The sequence below is a fragment of the Macrosteles quadrilineatus genome, unplaced genomic scaffold (genome assembly GCF_028750875.1).
Source record: "Macrosteles quadrilineatus isolate MER2022 unplaced genomic scaffold, UCM_ALF_1.0 Scaffold_6__1_contigs__length_79288215, whole genome shotgun sequence".
Classification (NCBI taxonomy): Eukaryota; Metazoa; Arthropoda; class Insecta; order Hemiptera; family Cicadellidae; genus Macrosteles; species Macrosteles quadrilineatus.
Genome location: NW_026542599.1, coordinates 52,246,581 through 52,268,985, shown reverse-complemented (window position 1 = coordinate 52,268,985; position 22,405 = coordinate 52,246,581). Strand labels below are relative to the sequence as shown.

General features: G+C 31.4%; 1 protein-coding gene across 3 annotated transcripts in view; it reads left to right on the top strand.

Moving 5' to 3' along the window:
• LOC128996958 (solute carrier family 12 member 4) overlaps positions 1-22,405 on the top strand; it is a 280,375-nt gene that overhangs the window by 94,024 nt on the left and 163,946 nt on the right. Inside the window, exon 1 of one of the 3 annotated variants that reach the window (XM_054422515.1) lies at positions 15,576-15,767. The exons of 1 other annotated variant lie outside the window; for it this stretch is intronic. In XM_054422515.1, coding sequence (XP_054278490.1) covers positions 15,620-15,767 — 148 coding nt within the window. In that variant the 5' untranslated portion in view covers positions 15,576-15,619. Of the gene's footprint in view, positions 1-15,575; positions 15,768-22,405 lie in introns of those variants that run through there. One more of the 3 variants, XM_054422513.1, reaches the window with a different exon arrangement.

Genomic DNA, 22,405 nt, shown 5'->3' with positions numbered 1-22,405 from the left:
CACTTTTTTAAAGACCCAGCTCTCGACCTATACACCCCTATATAAATTTTCTACTTTTGTTAATACTAAAAATCACGTCTGGAATATGGCTCATTTTTTGGCCACTTTTTTAAAGACCAGCTATATTTAGATCTCGTCCAATACAAGCCTATATAAATGTTCAAACTCCATTAAAATTTCAAATCCACATCCATTCCCATGTATATTTTCAAAATCATGTGAGGTTTGTGCGTGAACTCGGGCGTGCTCCCGGCTTATGACGTGCTCCCTTGGACATCCTTAGTGGAAATCCATGAGTTCTGGCTACTTGGGAACCCAAGCCATTTGACATACAACGAATTACCCTTTCTCCTAATTACCTTCTCTACCAAATACATGTCCTTATACTTGGTCTTTAACAACTCCTCTGTATAGAAGCCTCCCCTGATTATATTGCCATTTTCATCTTTCAAGATATAAGTTACAGGCTTTGTATTCTTAACTTCTGCTATTGTAAATAGTTCCCCTGTCCAATTTGGAGTATAACCTTTACTAAAAACATGTTTATACTTGGAAATCCTTACGCTATCACCTACCTTATATCTTGGCTTTTTAACTTGCACTACTTTAGAAGTCAACCTCTCATGCACATATTTACTATTCTTAACATTCACTTGGTTAGGCTTCATTCCTATAGATCTATGCACTTTATTATTATATTTTCGAATTAACTTTGGAAGTAAATCCAACCATTTATAACTCCCCTGAGCACTAAATTCTCTATATAACCAATTCTTTAAAGTTCTCTGAAACCTCTCCACAATTGCAGCCTTAGTTGTAGAAAATGTGTGATAGTGATTAATATTTAATTTTTTCATTAGTTTGCTAAAATATTGATTAAAAAATTCTTTTCCATTGTCAGATTGAATGTTTTTAACCCCCTTTGGTAGAATGGTTTTAATGGCTTCTGTAACCACTAACCCTGTCTTATTCTTTAGTGGAGCAGCATAAGCTTTTTTAGAAAATGTATCTATTAAAGTTAAAATATATTTATTGCCAGAATTTTCTCTAGCATAGTTTTGCATATCAACTAAATCTATTTGTATGGTTTCGTTTATACCCAATACTTTAAAAGACCTTCTAATGAAATTCTTTCTTGCAGGCTTATGAAGCTCGTATGCAATTTCATTCATTTTTTATAACATCATCCTTTCCTGTAACTCTAAATACATCACCATTAGCCCCAATCAATAGATTATCTTCCATTCTTTTAAATACATAGTTTTCTGGTATATATGGTCTATTATCTATATACTTAAATCCACTCAAAGATCTGGGGTCAGCAACTAATAAATCAGGATTATATTCCATCAAATTAAAATTTTTTTCTCCATATACAAATTTTGATCCATCGTAATGCATAGATTGTGACATTAGACAAATATCATCCGAATGTTCCCCCTCTGGTAGATTTCTTATGAATTGATTTTTGGCATCCCAACATTTTTCTTTTTTATTATAAGTTATAGTCTGTTCTTTTGTAACACAGTCAGTGTCATCAATGGCAGGTTTAACACGTACTAACCTTTTATTATTAAAATTCCAATAGCCTACTTCCATTTTTGGAACTTGTGAAACATTCACAGCATCTTTACTATCTGTACCTTCCATCAAATTGCTAAGTTTTTGTTTTTTAGCATTCCAAACACCATTCTCTGATTCTAAAAATTCATAATTATTATCATCTTGTACAAATTTACCATCTTTTTTTCGTATTAAAGTCTGTTGTAAAGTGGGCACATCATTTAAACTTTCACCCTTTTCCACATTAGTAATTTTCCGTTTCTTAGCATTCCAAATACCATTTTCTGATTCTAAAAATTCATAATTATTATTGTCTTGTACAAATTTACCATCTGTTCGTATTAAAGTCTGTTGTAAAGTGGGCACATCATCTAAACTTTCACCCTTTTCCACATTAGTAATTTTCTGTTTTTTAGCATTCCAATTTTTATTCTTAGATTCTAAAAACTCATATTTAGTTTTACCTTGTAAGAAGACATCACCTTTTCTAGTTAATGTCTGACCCAAAGTTGATACATCATCTACAAACTCTCCATCTTTAACATTACCAATTTTACGGTTTAAACAATTCCAACTATCGTCTTGTAAATTCAAAGTAGGTTCATTACTAGCCCTGGGTTCTGCAGGCTTATTATATGGATTATATAAACGATAAAATTTATCTATAAACATATTTTTATTTAATAAATAATACCACTTTCTCTCAATTCCTCAATAATGGAATCTATTTCATTATCCACTCCTGAGTTACCGGCTTGGCGACTTAGCCAAAGAAGTCTTAACCTATCTACAAGCTCATTAGGATCATCCCAATAAATATAGTCTATTTTATTACCAGTCACTTGTCTCAAACCTTCACCAACAGATTTAAATAGAGGTTTAATTATATTAAGATATTTAGTATGTCTATTACTTGAAATTGGTGCACCATCTTTGTAACTCTTTAAATGTCCATTTGTAGCTTCCAAAATTTCTTTATAATTTTGCAAATCAGCCGGAGTATAATCCTCAGGTTCTTTTAAAGTTAACAATTGCCACAAACCTTTTGTCCCCTTGTAGGTTTTATTTGCAATTGTAACATCATCATTGGCAATGTCAACTTCCTTATTTCCAATAAAAAATTTATTTGCTTCTCGTCTAATACCATATGTAGTGTCTGTCATACTACTTTTACTGAGGTAATTTCCTAAATAGTCTGATGCTAAAAGACCAAAATCTAATTTCTGTGGGGTGGATTGCTGTAATGGTTGCAATCTTGGTATCACTGGTATTCTAGATGGAGTCATTGGGAGAATCTCCATTCGAGGCCTCTCTGTTTTGGCGATTTTTTTTAATTCTTGTAATGGCTCTATTAAAGGTTGGAATGTTTGGAACCTCTCTTCAGCCTCTAGAAACTTGCCACGTTTCAAAGCTCTATATTTCTCTCGTATTTGATTTGCAGAGTCAACCAATTCTTGTTGAATGTTTTTCATCTTTTATTTACATTTTATTTATCTCATTTGACAAAGGATTGTACTCAAACACTTTATCATGTATTATTAAACAATATGCAGATGTATTTGCTGGTACATTTTCTGCAGTTTCAATCTCTAATTTAATATCAACAATTCCTTCCTTCACTGTTTCGTTCTGTCTAGAACAGTCTATTACAATTAGTGGATATTTCTTCATAAACTCAGCCCTACTAATCATAGGATCTGGGATAGTATTATAGTAAGTCTCTCTAAACCTCATAAACATCTCATAAGCTTTAGAGACATCTCCATTTTCAAAGTCGAGATTTAAATCACTATAAGGATAATATTCAGAGTTTAGAAATACTTTGAGATTTTTTAACTTACAGTGATCAAATTCATCAGTTCTTTTTCGTGCACTATTATCCCTAGCTGTTTGGAAACCAAATATAATATACCTAGGCTTCTCCAAACTTGAAGATGTCTTTACTGACCATGTATGTCTTGTAGTATTGGGATATGATGGAAGTTCATGCAACTCTAAGCTTCTAAATGCAATTTGCAAATTTTTATTTTGCAATAACATCTTTTGTAATTGTAACTTCTCCCCATCTGATGGTATTACATGTGGCATCACCCATTGAATTGAGTTAAGTATAATTTTGGGAATTGCATCAGCAGTACCACTGGCTGGAGCACTAGTGGTTGTTAATATACAATTCAAATCATTTTTGGATCTTTTCAACACCAATTCTTGTTTGACATTTACTAATACCTTATTAAAATCCTCAAATACACCCATTAACAGTTCTAATGGCAAACAAGTACTAAACTTGCCACTTTTATGGAACTCTTTTAAATTCGTGTCAGAATCAAATGCCACATTTGACAATTTAGTTGTTTTATTGTAAGAGCTCAATATTTTCATAAGACTAGAAATTCCTGGGTTTCTTACAATATCTATTTCTTTACCTGCGACTTCATATCTAATTTCATCAAATAAGAATGCAAATGCATTATTTATAAAATGACCTTTATCATGATTTTCAATTTCTCCCTTAATATACAGATAACTCCTACATGGGAGAGTTAGCAAATCTTGATTATTAATACATATTCGAATTTCATCAGAATTATTTATTGCTAAAGTGTTATGGGGAACATAGGAGTGATTTGTAATTTTAACCACACTATCGTCGAATTGGGATTTCCCTGTAACATCTAGAAAATCTTCCATTTTTATTAATAGAAAATTTTAACTTTAGTCCTATTGATCGTAGGAACCTAGCATTTTGTATACTTATAGATAAATTCTTATAAATTCTCATATCTTTTTTATATGACAAGTAATTGTAGTTTCTTCTCCATTAAAGTCAATTGCCTTGTCATGCTGATCGGCAAATGTAATACTGACAACATCTAAACTTCTCTTATTTACAGGAAAATATATAATATTTCTTGGAACTTCAATAATTTTGTAGCCAGGAGGAGCTTCTGGATAAAAGCTATGTATGGTGTGTGATTTGTTTCCATTTAAATAGGACCCGTTTGCAATATTACATTTTACTCTAATCACATTTACATTATTAATGTTTATTTTATTTGTAGATTCAAACTGTACACCAGGAGTAGAAACACCTTTAAATCCCAATAAAACAGACCCTAAACATGGTTTTGTAAAATCAAACACGTGGCTAGAAAGTAATGTCGCTTTCATAGTTTTATTATTAGCTGTAAGGAAAAAGTCTGGGATTTGCTTTTGAATTTCCTTTGCAAGCTCAACCACCTCATATGTTCCTTCAGAAATTTCTATTGTAACTGGAGCTTTGTGGTCATAATAGAAAACATCATCACCTTCTCCAATGGTTAATTTGTTGCCTTTAAGTTTATTTAATTTTGGAATAAGCCCTTTGAATAAAAGTTTGACTTTAGTATTAATTAATGCTTCTCCATTTTTATGTATTATAACTTTAAGTTTACCATCTAATAACTGGTTTAAATCATCAACTAAGATCTCTCCCTTTGGTAATGTTTTTTTCTCTACTTTGTAATATGTTAAAGTATTTAGAGGTTTTTTCACATTAAATATAGAATTATAACTTTGAAAATCAACTAATCCAATTACATAATCATCATTTAATTCTATGGGAGGAAAGAACACTGACTTTAGCTCTGGCTCTGTACCCGAAAATGTTATAGTAAATGAATCCATTTTTATAAACAAAAATTTTTTATGAATGATAAACATAAAATTCCACAAATAGAACTATTTAAATCTTGTATTTGATCGGTTGTATAGAATATTTTATGTCCCTCAAAATATTTAATTACTTCTTTTGGAGGTTGGATTCCAAATGGGTCAAAATAAATTACAATATCTTTATTTTTACGATATGCTGTCCAATGTGTGCCAGATGAACTGTCTAAATTAACTATTCCGCACTCTTTTACTTTTGGTGTTAGATTTTTTAGCTCGTTTTTTAGGTACACCCCCCGGAAGTGAGGCACGTCTTTTGCAGCCTCTAACAGCTGGTAGTTGTCCATTTTTTTTATTAAATTTTAATCCCATTCCCATTTTTGCTTTTGCCTTCATCAAATTTGTCACCGCATAAGCTGCAGCTCTTTCAGCAAGATTTGCGTCATTTGCCGTTACTCTAGTCCAAGCTAAGTCTGCTAATCTCATGTCTGCTTTGTTCCGAGCAGCGGTATCAGGATTATTCATGTAGAATATGTCATGCTCTTTACAATAAGAGTCTAACTTATTTTTTGGAGGTACATTTTTGGCTAGATTTTGACGTATATTCGTTCCAGGTCCACAGTACCGATATGATGGTATGTGAAGTGGAAATGGAAGATTATTTATAAGAGTATTCAATAGCCCTCGACCCCTGTAAGGCTTTAGGAATAAACCTTTGCCTTTTTTACATGTTTTCTTATTATTTTTTACCATTTTTATTATATAAAAAATGTCTTTTATTCAACAAAAACACAAATTTAAAATAGTACATACTAAGGAAAATATACCAAAGAAGTTGGGTCTATTTCCTACCAATATTCGATGTGTTATTTGTGGTCCAAGTGGAAGTGGGAAGACGGTTGTAATTTACAATTTAATTGTAAGAAAGGAAGGATTAAAATTTACAAACTTATATTTAATATCTAAATCTTTAGAACAAGAAAAATATAAAAAAATAATTGAAATATTTAGTTTGTGTGACGAAGTGAAATTACACACGTTTACTGACTGTGAAATCACACCAAATGATGTAAAATCACAGTCAGTTGTTGTATTTGATGACATAAATAGTCAAAATATTACACAATTTTTTTCAATGGGTCGACATAAAAATATTAACTGTTTTTACTTGTGTCAATCTTACAGCAAAGTACACAAACATTTACGTGATAATGTAAATTTCCTAATATTATTTAAACAAGATGATTTAAATTTAAAACATGTATATAACAATCATGTTGGTAATGACTTTTCATTTAACCAATTTAGAAATCTCTGCCACCAATGCTGGGATAAAACTAAATATGGCTTTTTTGTAATTGACAAAGAAAGGTCAAAGAATAATGGCAAATATAGATTTATGTTTGATCAATTTTATAGTGACCAAGCGCAAGCGTATTGATGCCATCTTCTAGAATAAACCTCTTGTCATCGTCAAATGATAGTACTTTCTTGTTCATGGTTAAGGTTTGAAGATGATGATTTGTAGATTTAATTCTTGTCACATTCTCATAGTAATCTTGCCCAGTTGCAATACAGTTCAAATAATGTTGATGTCTAAGGAGATGTTTAACTGTAGCACCATCAGCTCCTTTAGCTTTCTTCACCTCTAAAGCTTGCTTGTCTTCTTCATATAACCATTTTAGAGGAATATAAGAATATAACTTTGGTCTTAAACCACAATATTCATACATAATATGACCATCTAATTCGTCTTTGAACTTGCCTGTGACTTTTTTATTTTTATCAGAGTATAAGAAATGGTCTTTACTATATCCAGAGGTATCAAAATAGTGCAAGTCACTTTCTATTTCCTTGTAAAAGTCCTCTGTAACTATAGAATACATTAAAGAATCTGTATCAGTCATAAGAAATCTTTTGTTCTTAAATTTTGACATATAATTATAGTGGAAATCATACATTATTACTTTACTAATATCAAAATTGTCATTCCCAAATATATCGGCTTATTAAACTTTACAACTAATTTATTTAAATGTATAGCATGTAAATTGTTATCGAACTTTTTGCTACAGTCAAACCTTGGATTAGTGACATATTTTGTTAATAGTGACTCATCCTTGAGATATATATCACGAAACTTGCGTTGGTTCATAATTGTTCGACCAAAGAGACTATTATTTAACAATTTGTAAAAGTCTTTTTCAAAATCATTTTTAGCACATTTGCGTTTTTCAATATTAAAATTAATATAGGGTGAAAGCCATTTTGATTGTCTAAATTTTAAAATTCTATAGTATTTTGTAGCAACCAAACCTAATTCCTCATATTTTTGTAATGCTTTATAATGTAAAATATATTTAGTTTTGTCATTTAAATTAGGTATTAATTTGCCATTCATTTTCTCAGGTGCTAATGGATAGTCATTATGTAAATCATGTAAGCTTTTATCGTATTTTAAATCAACTTCTAAGATATATCCAAACTCATCATTTTGATTGTTTTTGTAGTCTATCTCATTCGTCCAACGAAATCCATCCACGGGTAGTGTCTCACACATAGCTGTGGAGTATAGCGAGTTACAATCTAAATATATTAAATACACACTTTCTTGATTGGGATCATAATGTTTGCCCATATATCTATTATTGGCTTTAGCGTAACGTGTAGAAATCATACTGACTCCTCCTCTGATTGCACTTTCTATGAACAAATGCATGTCAATATCTTGAAATAATTGTAATTTTATACCAGTCATTCTAAGACAAGCTTCCCATGTTAGTCCTGGAAGTGAATACATATGTACGGGGTCAAGTTTGTAATCCTTTAAACACAGGTCTCTAAATGTCTCAAACACATCAGCCAGTAGCAATACATCTGTTTTAAGATATAAATCATGATATTCTTGTAAATTATGTATATTAAAATGGGTCCAGACATTTTTAGCATGTTCATATTCGATGGGAGAGATATGTTCTTTAGTTAAAGTACTGTAAAATTTTTCAATTGGAGGTAGAGACTCTGCAAACTTATCTGGTCCTGTCATATATTCATAGGGAAATACGCCTTTGCGTTGTAGTAGTGGATTGTCTATGAATCTAAATGTATTTAAATTGGAAGCTAATTTGTATAATGGAAGGGACAGAAAGTTATAGGAATCTAAAAATACTAAATCATCAACAGAGAATGAAATGTACTTTTCCATATCTTTGGCTATGCAATTTAATTTACGATTAAACTTTCCCAAGTGTTGCATAATTAAATGTCCATCGTAATTTTTTAAGTTATGAAAGAATACTGGTATTTTCTTTGTTACTTTATAGTTTAAATTGCAATCATTGTGGGCAGCTCCACGGTATTGGCCATTTGAATGACAATGTTCCCGTACCCTATCAAAATATAGAGGCTTTTCACAAATATGACAATGTGTTGAGTTTTGGAAAGATGCCTCTTGCTCAGGAGTCATTACAAGGGGGATATATATTGCCATTTGATTTTTAATGAAGTCATAAGTCTCAAACAACCTTTCGAAAAACACATCCATAACATTTTTGCCACTATATAACTCTTCAGAAATAATCTTAGAATCTTTTACTACGACAAATGCAAATCCAGATGGAGTATGGTTGTTAGAGTTTATAAAACACTCAAAATCAGCATAAATTACAAATGGGGCTTTAAGTTGATATTTATAATTTTTAAATTGTAATGTATCTTGTTTAGACATTTCCACTCGTTGGACATCAAAGTTTTTACAATATGTTATATGACACTCCAATTTATCTTTGGTGTAAAAATGTTGTAAACAAAACTTGCAAAAATGCTTTTTACTGTTATCTTTTGTTGACCGTAGCATTAACCTATTAAAATCACGAATTAAACAGTAATGTGATTTACGACCTTGTTGTAATAATAATAGATCTATATGAGTGTTACTATTCAGTTTGGTTCTTCTTAATGGATATATAAATTTTTGGTCTTCAACTCCAAATACATTAACACTTATATTATTCTTTCTTTCAAATTGATCTATGTCAGATATTTTTACGGGATATTTTATATTTGTCATGTTCAACTTACCTACGTAGGGTGCATAGTTAGAGACTCTATTAGCATGTTTAGCATTCCTTGGATGTAAAGCTGCTAAAATTGACCAAAGGAAGCATTTATTATCAACATTCTTTATATTTAAAACTGCTTTTGTCAATTTAATACTTTTTGGTGTGGGAATGTATGACTTTGGAGTTAGGGGCTTGTACTTGTAAACGTGCAACTGCCAATATTTAGTGTGGTCATATATCCATCCACTACCTTCCGCTTGATATTTGTGCATAGAAGCGTCAATCTTTAAAAGAGCATTTTCAATTTGAGGCTTTAAATCTCTCTTCTCAATGGTAAGGATAGTAAGGCTTCTGAAATCTGCAATACATTCTTTCTCATTAACTAATTTTCCATTTTGATCTATTGTATATTTTATAAATTTGATTCTCCTTACTAAAGTCCATTTTATTGGTAGAGGACAAGACTGAAGAGTACTTTTAAGTTCAGTTTTAATCGATTCACCGACAAATTTAATCATTGTATATGGACATTTGTTACAAGAATTTACATGTCTTTTAAAATGACCAACAACATTTCTTTTACAGAAATTACAAGTCTTGTGACTTTGTAATATATGAGATTTTAGAGCTATGTTACTATCACAGATTAAATCACATAGTTTACATACCTTCATTTGATGTATCAATTTGTAATGGCGAATAAGGTTGCTTTTTTTGGAGAGCGATGCAAAACAATGTTGACATGTGGTCTTCATTTTTATATATGAAATTAAAAAATAGGTTGGCATCTTCTATATAGTAGAAATTACATTTTTACAATTTAAATTAATGAGAAGTAATAATTCAAATCATAATTCTAAATTTTAATATTCAAAACAATTTTATACAATAATATATGGCAATTAAAATTTTCTAAATCAAAACTAAATTCTAAATCTTAAATAAAAACTCTTTTTAGCAGAATGCTGAGTCTACATTTATACAGAGTTAGTGTTAGTTATATAGAGAAGACTACCTATGAAAAAATTATATAGTGATTGAGATTCGGCTAAGTTTTAAAAAATAACTTGTATATATTTTTGAATCAAAGTCCCCAGTAATTGTTCGGGCTAAGTTTAAAAAAAATAAGTGACTCAAAGTCCCCAGTGATTGAGATTCGGCTAAGTTTTAAAAAAAATAAGTGACTCAAAGTCCCCAGTGATTGAGATTCGGCTAAGTTTTAAAAAAATAAGTGACTCAAAGTCCCAAGTGATTGAGATTCAGCTAAGTTTAAAAAAAATAAGTGACTCAAAGTCCCCAGTGATTGAGATTCGGCTAAGTTTTAAATAATAAGTCACTCAAACTTCCCCAGTGAGTATAATTCGGCTAAGTTTTAAAAAAATAAGTGACTCAAAGTCCCCAGTGATTGAGATTCGGCTAAGTTTAAAAAAAATAAGTGACTCAAAGTCCCCCAGTGAGTATAATTCGGCTAAGTTTTTAAATAATAAGTCACTCAAACTTCCCCAGTGAGTATAATTCGGCTAAGTTTTTTAAATAATAAGTCACTCAAACTTCCCCAGTGAGTATAATTCGGCTAAGTTTTTAAGAAATAACTTGTATATATTTTTTACAAGTTCCTTAGTGACCAAAATCAGCCAAGTGTTTAAGAAATGGAATATTAGCTACACTCCTAAGTTAAAAGAAATACAGAGTATGAGTACAAACATCAATTATGCAACCAATTGATCCCATGACCCGACACACGACAACTTATTTCTACTAGGCTTACATATCAAAGACTTACCAAAACAAGAAGATCCAGGTGGAAGAGTGAGTGATGATACTATAGAATCTCCCTTTTTTATATCACAAAATTGTCTAAATTAATTTAAAACTTAACAATTTGAATAATTAAGGTCAATCAATCAAACATATTTGGTAATTGTCTAAACCTACCCTAGACAGACCAGTTTAACCCTTTCAGTGCTAGGCCAATAGTTCATATTTTGTAAGACTTTTAATTCCATTACATGTTGTTGAATTTTAACTGTAATGTTGTCACTATTTTAATAATTATGCTAATTTTGAATAATAAGACAATAAGAAAATATAGAACAAAGATAAATCCCAGTATTTGTAGTAAACATTAAATAAAACTTAGTTTTTGTAATAATTTTCCCAGTTTTCCTATAATTTTGTATGTTCTGATAGCATTCTTTGAAACCAAAATCTCATATAAAATCAAAATACATATAGTTTACAACGTAATATTGAATTTAACTTTGATTTAGTTAGACAAGGTTATCTTAATAACTTATAGCTATTTTAAGAAAAATAATATTTTGCAGCAAAGTCTCTGGAACACATTTATGATCACTGTTGTGTTTCAACTGAAAAATATCATCTAAATAGTCCATGACTAACTAGTGCTGCTACTTAGTAATGCATTGAACAACCATCTGTAGCGCTATCTGTTCGCGATCAGTGGTGTTAGCTTAAATACCAGTTTTTGACTCCTCAGTCTTCAAGCACAGATAGCCGAGAGGGCTAAGGCGTGTGTCACTTGGCCAGTGGCATTCGTCTGCTCGGGGTTCCATCCCCGTCCTGTGTGGCAAATAATTGGTGACCTGTGTGTTTGTAGCGATATACTACAACCGCTGGGGCATAGTGAGGTGTTCATAATCCTTGGGTTTAGACATACACCTCGAAATCATCGGATTGGGCGAATCTTTTAGCTAAGTGGTTGTTAGTGTATCCTATGAACATGCAGGTCACCAATGGCCGTTTTGCTACTTTTTATTAAAAATAACCTTCCTCTCTATATCCCTTAGAGATTTTTAAAAACAACAATATATCGTTTCATAGCACTGAAAGGGTTAAACCAGATTGATGCCAGACAGATTGGCACAAGACAGGCAGAAAATGTTGACAATTGGTTTTAATTAGGGTCATTAGGTACACTCACAGTCATTCGTTAGAGTCAGGCATAATTTACACATAGCCATAGAGCGCCCCCGAGTTCGCGTACAAACCTTGCATGATTTTGAGATATACATGTTCGAATGGATGTGGAATAGAGTTATACAATGGTATTGAACATTTATATAGGCTTGTATAGGCCAAGAGCTGGATTTTTAAAAAAGTGGTCAAAAAAATGAGCCATATTCCAGAAGTATTTTTCAGTATTAAAAAAGTAGAAAATTTATATAGGGGTGTATAGGTCGAGAGCTGGGTCTTTAAAAAAGTGGCCAAAAAAATGAGCCACTCATTTTTCTCATTTTTCCCCTATAAAAAGTGCCCTAAAAGTGCCTCTAAAACGCCGAAAGTGGGGTCATATTCTGGTATTATATCTACTATCTACATCGTCCTGTGATACATCATGAATGATTAACAACCAGTGCAAATAGCGATAGTCTTTGAAATAACTGAGCCCTGTCGTTTTGAATACTAAAATATGCATTGATTATTTCCAGTTGTAGTGGAATCTGTTTGTTATTTTAGTCTTCTGACAGTGAAAAATAAGTTATATTATCAATAAAATAAGTTTTATCTGGTATCTGAGTATATATTTTAGAGTACATAGAAATGGATTTTATCCTTTAAAAATATGTTTTCATTCAAAATATAACAAGTGGTTACACTATACATGAAGACATTTAGTTTGAGTAGTATTTTGATGCTTTAGCCAAGTGAATGACCATTATTATGTTATTATTCTGTCTATTATTTTTAATCGTTTTACTCCTAACTTCTACAGATACAAAAGTAAAATGCAAAAAAATTGTAGAATATAATATTACATTATTGTATGAATTTAATGCACGCCACAAATTAAATAAACTGTAAAATTGCAGCACAGAAACACTTACATGGCATCCACATGGCATCCAGCATTATTGAATGATTAGTTCTTGAAATCAATGTAATTCTTTAGTAAATTAACTTTTAAACCAAAATAGTTATAATAGCTTAAATTCATTGTGTTTTAATAGAACGTAGACCACAAATCCTAATGTTATTTTCCTAAGATAATATGTGTTTAATCAATCACTTTTTCCGTAATCTAACTTAAGGTTTGCAAACATATTTATTAACCGATACTATTTTCTCTTTTTAGGTACGTGAAAAAGGAATCGAAAAGTTTACGAATTTTGTGGTATGTTACAATCAATGATATAACAATATAATAATTTAGTATAACTTTAAACATATTATTCTATTTTAGATAAGTTACAAACCGTACTAGTGTTGCAATAACATTTATTAAGTTTAATATAATAAGTGCGTGCAAATGTCAATAAGAAATCATGGCGTATGTATTTTATAGATTTGATAGTTATGTAATGTTCGTGATGTTTCTTGGGATTTATAATTTCCAACCAGTTGCTCTTTCTAACACTGCAATACTGCTTCTGCCAATAGTTGTTAATAGGTCCTTGTCAGTGGAATAGTTGTAAGTTAAATAAACGAGAGTACAACTTAGAAACGTCTTTCACTTTAAGTGAAAAAATGCCTACATTTCGTTATTAACAAAATGAAGTTAACAAAAATACAAATCCCACCTGTCGCTACTGAAATCGCAAGTAGCAATACAAATATAAACTCCAATATTAGATTGTATTTTTCGACACTGGTTCTCCATCGTTGACACGTACACAGATGTATATTTGGCCTCATCCAGACACACTTGGACCACATCACGTTCTTGCAGGCGAGTGTTTGTTTTACTTGTTGTAAGCTGTTTGTTTCTCCAAATGAAATTAGAACACTATTTAAACAGCGCTTATGCTTTAGGTTCCAAAAGTTGTGTCATTGCTCTGCAACTTTCGTTTGGAAGATTTGTGATGATGTATATACTTTTTTTTAAACTTGATGCAAATTCAGGAGCCTAACGACAAGTGATTTAAGCGTAAACCCTTTAATGGAGGTTAATTATCTTTTGTATGCGTTAGAAATGAATGATAGCATTTGTGCACCACCCAGCCAGGCTGCGTCGACTGTTTTTCAGTCACAAGTTGGCGAGGTTCAACCATTGAACATCGATGGGTTCAAGAAGCAAATTGGAATTCTTGTGAAAATTGCAGGGCAGTATGCAACAATGTTACAGTACTATCAAAGTCTGAACGTTTAACTTTCTGCTACAAAAATGTTTTTATTATGTACACTAAAAGCAATGTTCACTCTTAAAGAAACCAAATAAAATAGACATAAATGTCAATATAAAAAGTGATATATTTATTGCGATACGAGTTTGCTTTGCGGTTTTTAAAAGTACGGGCTCAGTTTTGAAATTGTAGAGTTTGCACAAACAGATGACAAATTCAAAAGCATTGTGCTGTTAATTTATCCATCGATTGTAAGGCCATGAGTTGGAATATTACGTTACGTACACATATGTGTGCTGGTGCCATGTGCTTCGCGAGGCTTTAATGTGACATTACACAGAACACGATCAAAGGCTGTGAAGAATTAATAGTCATTCATTATCAAACGGAAAAATATGTTTACAAGCTTAAAGGTTTATATAAATAATCTTAAATTTAATTTATAAAAGATCTTGCCACTTAACGTTATTCCTCAAGTGGTTGTATTTCCAAAACTACTTATAAAAGACACAAATTGTTTAACAAACAATTGTTAAACAGTTTGTGACTATTTATATTAGCTTTTCTCCCTTCTTACTTACCAATCCAGTTTGAAATGAATTAGGGTACTTCTTATTTTACGCATGTCTTGTGATGTAGTTGTAATTGATTTTTTAGGTTTTTTAAATTTGAAAAGTGCATTTAAATAGGTACAATGTTTGTACCTATTTATGGTACAATCGATGGCATTTTATCGAATCACAAACTAATTATTTAAGTATACCTCTAAGAAGATTACGACGAGCTTCTAACTGAAACAAAACACAAACTTCAACTTGCGGCGAACAAAAACAAACATCAATATTCAACAGCTTTGGTATTATTTATAACTTTGGTCTTCTCTAAGGGAGTCTATGTGTCGCGGGTGTTTCTCAATTAGTTCAAACAATTTTCAGTTACCTAGTTACCTACCTTATGTATAAAGTAGAAATATTTTTATCTAATAATCACTACACCACAAGAATGATATAAACTCGTTGTTAAAACAATAATTACGAGGTATAATAAATTTACTTAAAATACCAATATATTAAGCTCAGTCGTAAACTCGGGATCAGTCTTTGATTATGTTTACAATCAGCTGACAGATGTCAACAATGGCGGCGCATGCGCAACGGCCTCCTTTATCAGCTGTTCACTGTCTGTGGATATCCAGTGTGCCTTGCGGCTCGTACGTGTGTGGACGTAGACGTGTCTGTGTGTGAGTGAGTTTCACGTGTTATGGAGAAGAAGGATACGATAGCGACTTACAATATGGAGAGGTTTAAAGTGAGTTTGAGTGATGACCGTAACCTGAAAACCTACGGAGGAACCTCTCACGAAACGTCGCTGGCGAGAGCTTTGGATTCAGAGTTCACGGATTCATTAGGTAAGAGGATATTGGTTGAAATGCTGTATAAATTTCTGAGGGACGTGTATAGCACATATCTATGAAAACTAGTTGATCCGAAACAGGGTTAGAATACAGAAGAAAATGATGTGGTTCTTTCAATATAAAATACCTAAATGTTTGAATTACCCACCATTAGTTATAAAGGCAAAACATGTATTATATTCATTGCTTATTTTAATGAGGATCTCTTTGTTTTATGTATTTGCAATTAGATGTGTGACAGAATCAAAACTAATCCTTGAACCGTAATGTAACATAGAAAATCTCAAGAGTTAAGTTTAAACTCAGGTTTAAGTAAACAAATAAACCCTAATTAAATTATAAATTAAAACACGAGAAACAGTTTACGTATATTCAATATTTTGAATGTGATAAAATAAAATCTGTTAGTTAAGGTTCGTGCTCTTTGGAGGGGTTAATCGAATAGCTAAATAGTTTATGTTTTATTTACATAATCTTCAAGACGTTTTATTTCAATCGAGATTAATTTATGCAAAAGAAGGTGTGTGATTTACGGGGTTTTAAAAAGTCCATATCAATTAATATAGTTTTTTTTTTTTTTATAAATATATCATCTTTGTAAGTTTGGAGGCCGAATAATGTAAAATTAGTTTATTTGAAGAGGGTTATAACAATTTTTCTCTGTATAACTGACCCATTTTAAGCCCACTTACGATACAAATAATAATAAGATATGACAAGAACAAGGCTATACCGTGATACTGTTAGTGCTCATACACAATACACATATTCATTAAGGGTAATTTTAGATTTGGTTTACCACTTTGACTTATTGTTGGTAAAGTGTCGAGCCAAAATATAATATTGCAGCGTTAAACCTTTGTTTCAACCAGTTGAACTCAACATTGAATGATTAATGAAAGAGTTGCCCACAACTAGGTCAGATTGTTCATTTAAAGTTGAATGTCACACGATTGTTAAGGTTTACTTGATTTAATTAATCTGTGGCTATTAAACGAAGTGTTAATGTTAATGTAACTATTGTTTCCATAAATAAACGTCGATTAATAAAATATTTTTGGATACCTCTATAATTTAATTAAAATCTAGGATATAAACTTATTATCAATCTTTAAATAAGTAAAATATTACTAGTTTGAAGATTGACAATCGTCAATGAGCAGTGCAACAGCTGATACATTTACAGCCAGTATTCAACATGATCTAATTATGGTATAGACCTACATTACTTCTCTTGGAAGCTACATAGTACAAGCTTACCATTTTGTGTTTGTGTGAATGATTTTTAATAAACTGCTGTAAAATACATCGAGTGCGATAAAACAAAACAGTGCAGATACAATGTAAGGTCCTACGAATTCAATGCACTTTAAACTTATTAAAACTCTCTTACTAAGCATTTGTATAGCCACTGAATGGAGTTTTCATTCATGCATAGCCATTTACCAGTTCCAAGATATACAGCATACAGTTTATACATGGTGTCCCATTTATCACACTCGATAGTGTAATGAGCGAAAACATGTGTTGACAAAGTGGATAAAGACTTAATTGCTGACAGACCAGACAGTTGCATAAAAGCATTACAGAACGAAATACATGCTCGGGCTAACATAATGACATTCATGTACAAAATTACCCTTTCTTTACCTTTTTGTTGACTGCACTTCTCGAGTTTTCTTCACCATTCAGTCCTATCTGTGTACTTTATAATTTTTTATAGTTTGCAATTCGGTTCTGTTAAGGCATCTGTACGTTTGCCAATGAAAGCTACAAAATTATCATCTGTTTGCTCGGCATTCTAGTGTAACCAAAATATATTCATATTGTAATTTTTCTGTGAGTTCTAAAAAGATTAAGAGTTAAATAAAATTATGATTTGTAAAACAAATTTCTAAACAATAAAAACTTATTTGAGGAGTTAAACAAAATCACAATGATTCATTGACACTATACTCTGTTGTCATTCATCGTTCAGATAGTTTGAGTGTAGTTTTCAATAGTCATTGTTAATAACCTAAAATATAAACTGAATTATAAACACACATTCCTCTATCCAATTTATTAGTTTTGTCGGTTTCTTTTACTTTTCTGTAAATACGTTTCATACATTCTTCAGTGTAACCCACGACTTAATTAATTTTTTTTCAACGCATTAACTACTAATTTTAAACTAACTCACTAAGACCTAGGCATGTTGCTTAGCACTGTTTGGTTTTGGTTTATTTAGGTTATTTGAACGTGAGTTATTATTCCCAACTCCTTTCAAATATAACTCCTTCGATATAACTGAAATGTGTTGTACTAATTTACCACGAATAGAATAAGGTGAGATTGGAACATAGCTTTAATTGGCAAGTTGTATTATTTGTACCAAATCTCATTGGACATACTTGTAACCCTCTCCTTGTTGGAATGAAACAAAACGTAGGCAAGTTGGCATTTCCTCGTTCTTATAAGGAAACTGTCACGACACAATTGGGGCACAACAAACTGAAGTAATTATCTATGTTATGAACATAGATCACAGGCTTTTAGGTCACATTTTAGGTTTTAATTGAAAGCAATTGAAATATTTCATCAAATTACAAATTATACCATTTCAGTAAAAGATTTACATTTATTTAGGAAAACAAGTAAAATTAAATTCTTAAATAATTTTTTTGCTTATTATTTATTATTTATTTATTCTTCTACTGCTGTAATATTATTCAATGCTTTCATTGAATAATAGATCATTATTGTACGCAAATCTAAGTCGGATAAACGATATATCGAGTTGATATAATATCATGCATATAGAATTGTCGGCAATAAATATAAAAACAAGATTAGAAGCTGGTGAATAGTATATTTCATCGCCAGAAGTGAAAGTGGCTGTTTTTGGTACGGAATGGTAAGGCACTTTCGCTCCGTTGATGAACAAATATTTTCATCATACTGTGCAAAAAAACCTTCTAATCTTTACAAAGTTGGACCACATAATTTGAGGTTATACAAAGTCCTCATCAATGTCTACATTTCTGTTGTTTTCTAACATTACTTAAATATAACATTTATAATGTGCAACAAACGTTAAAGGTTAGCCAACCGAAACATTTTGTGGATTTTGTGAACCATTTACAGAACTAAAAACGGCCATTTTCCGGAGAGTATGATAAAAAAAAGTCATTCCATTGTTTGATAAATTAATTGTTTAAATAGCCTACTTTATAAGCTAGGTAGAGACTATTTAAGACGAGCATTATATATTTATTTTACTTTACCTTTTATTGATTTGGTCATTATAGAATAATGATATCATATGGAATAATGATGTCATATGGAATAATTATAATAATAATCTTCATTGAACTAAAATTGTTATTATAAAAGAGATTGTAACAAAACTCTCACTTGAATTTGGAGGAGTGAAAAATAAGTTTTTGTAATTTAACTTTGTTTTTATATCATCACAACGAAAATTATATACATTTCGCTTGTATTTTGTACTCCCAATATTTGTTCACTTTAACATTGTAGAAGCAAACAACGATGTTATCAACTCTGTGTAGAGTTTACATACAAGTTCGACAGTCTCTCTACCCTGCAGTAATCTTAATCCTTTCACTTTGCAATTCTTACGGATATTGTTCATGGTACAACACGAGAAAGTAAGATTCCACTTCTCCTTTAGACCTCAAGTTTGAGACGAATTGATTCATTAAAAATGGTTTTTATGCATTTGTTTATAGACTTTCTAAATTTACTTTTTCAATTTTTTTAATACAACGGTGTTTTATAGATCTACAAGGTATGTTTATTAAACTGTAGCAATATACAGGGTGTCTTTTAAGTAAGTATAAAGAATTCGGGAATACGTTTATTGAATGAAAGTAAAACGAAAATTTAGAATTAACATTTGTTCCAAAAATGCTTCGTTAGCGAGATATCTGTAATTCTTTTTGTGTGTTTTACATTTATTTCTCAACAACTATTAATGATATCTTGCTATCGTAGGAAAAAAATGCGATTCTTGATTTCTTTTTATTTTGACCCAATAAACCTACTCCTGTATTATGTATACTTACATATGGGGCCCCCTTTATTTTTGTACATGCGGGGCTTAATAGTTTACTTTTTTTGTCAACCTTTCCATTCTAGGATGGGTTCGAGCCCAGAACTCTTTTACACATTACTTCAGGCTAGTCCAAGAGTGTCACAGCATTATCACATGGATAATACCCATTTGTGATTGGCGGGTTTTGTATCGGGGACATCGGACTCCGAAGCCTTGAGCTCTACCACTAGAACAGCTCAATTGCCACTTAATACATTACTAAAATCATGTTGGAACGGTTATCTCATAGTTGGTTATGAGGCATTTGATTAATGATAGGTCCAGATAATTAATTGACCTTAGGAAACCCCCTGTAAGGATAATTTCACTTCAGCCCTTACCAAACCCTTTACCAAAGTAGATTTTATTCATATTATTCGTAGGTCCATGAAAGAAAAACGTAATTTATCACTCATATTTGTTAAACAGTTGTTCATTAAGCCAGTTTTGTAGGAAAGGCGGTGAAAGATTTTGTACGCTTCAAGTGTCTTACAGAATGTCAAGCTGCAGAGAGAGACTTTTGACTTGCATTCTTTCGTTTCCGACCAAAGAAGAAATCAAAAATTGTCCCTTTACCAAAAGACGATTCCTTGAGAATAACAAAGTGCGTAGTATTGTTAAAACTTCTTTGAGAAATTTAGCTTAAAGTAGATTATGTTTGATAATCATGTTATAGGATGTTTATTACATAAGCAATTGGAAGAATTATAAAACACATTTTAAATAGAGTGATGATATTTATGAAAAACATATAATTATTGCGATGGGAGTAAAGGTATGTGAGCTTCATCAAAGGTTCTCTGCTTACCAACCTTCTAGCATAGATCGATAACTAATCAATTGAGGCTCGTCGTAAACATCTGTTCCTTCTTGCCTTTGAGTTTAGCACGGTGCTGCGTTGACCACATTTGATGAAGGCAATAACCCTTACGATAGAAGTTTATAAGGATAACTTTACCAGCATCTTGTACTTAATCAAAGATTTTAATTTACGTACATTCCTCCATTCCTCCATTGAATTTACGTAATATTGGACCTCATTCAAGAGAATGAGTAAGAAAAGCGGAGCTTATCATAGGTATTGTGTAATTTTACGGATTATCAGCACTATGGGGAAAGATAAGATATACCTTCATTCCTGAATTGTCCTAGTTTTTTTATTTTTTATTATGTATTAATTACCTTGATTCGCAACATCTTAGATTTAAAATACGATTCACGCAGGGATGTACTGTAAAATTTAGAATATAAACAATCACATCTTGAATCTTGGTGAAACAACAAACATTTATGTAGTATGTTTTATATAAGAAATGTTGTTATCTTGTATTACACCGGAAACGACCTTAAGATAAATATTGAGCTAGAAAGATCTGGCTTAATCCAAAAATGACTGGGCATGGAGATAAATTATTAAGAGTTCGATAACTAGTATTATTATTAGTCGCGTGCTATAAATACCACTAAATAAAAATCACAGCTTAAGTAGTCTTAAGACATTTATCTCTACTGTTGTTACTTGTTGAGCGGAGCGAGCGAAGCGAGCGAAGCTCTTATACTACACTCCTGCTTTTTTATTACAAATACTTCTCCTGAACGGCTGAAGCGATCTTCACGAAATTTAACACAGTCATAGTAACCAACCATGGGAAGGTATAAATCTGAAATGGTACAAATCGGACCATAGGAATTTTCCCTACATGAATGCAAACTTTTAGAAATTTAACATGGGCCTTATGGGTTAATTGGTTGCCATGACATTATTTGCGAGTCAACACTAAAAAGTAAACAAGAGCCTCGACATATGTTAGTAAACAAATCTAACACATTGTAAATACAGTACAAAGGAAAAAGTCGGATAAATACTAAAGTGCATATTAGTCTATTGCATGTAATACGAAATTTATTAACAATCAGTTCTATATTGAGTGATTAAATTCATGCCGTTTTTATTTAATTTTATAATCGTTCTGTTCTTTTTAACAACAATGAATAGTCAACTAATTAGGCCTAAGCCTATGTTGTGTGGAGAAGGAGAATATAAAACGAGGTTATTAAAAAACACTACAACATATAATTATGTAATAACAAATATCACTCCGCCCTTGATTTGCAAGTAAATTTATAAAAAATGTAATGTAGCTAAAAATACAAAATCATTTTGCGAAATGAAATCACAACCACTTGGTTTACCGGTAAGATTTAAAACTAAATGGTGTAACTTAGACAATAAAATCCCAAAGGATTAACTAATATTGCCGTGTGCACTTCGACAAAAATTAATCACCAATTGAATTAGGCCTACTTTGCTCCTCTGTCAAATTCATGACAAGATATTTAACATCGTCGTTTAACCAAAATAGGCCAACCGGTAGACCTATTTTTTACCACCTCGCTTTACCCTGCGATACTAATTAACAAAATAGTTTTTAAACATTGCCATAGTAGTCTAAATTTAAGTTGAAAAATATATAGGTACCAGATACTAGGGAAAAATAAGGTTTAGGGTTAAGCAAACTGTTTATTTTGATGT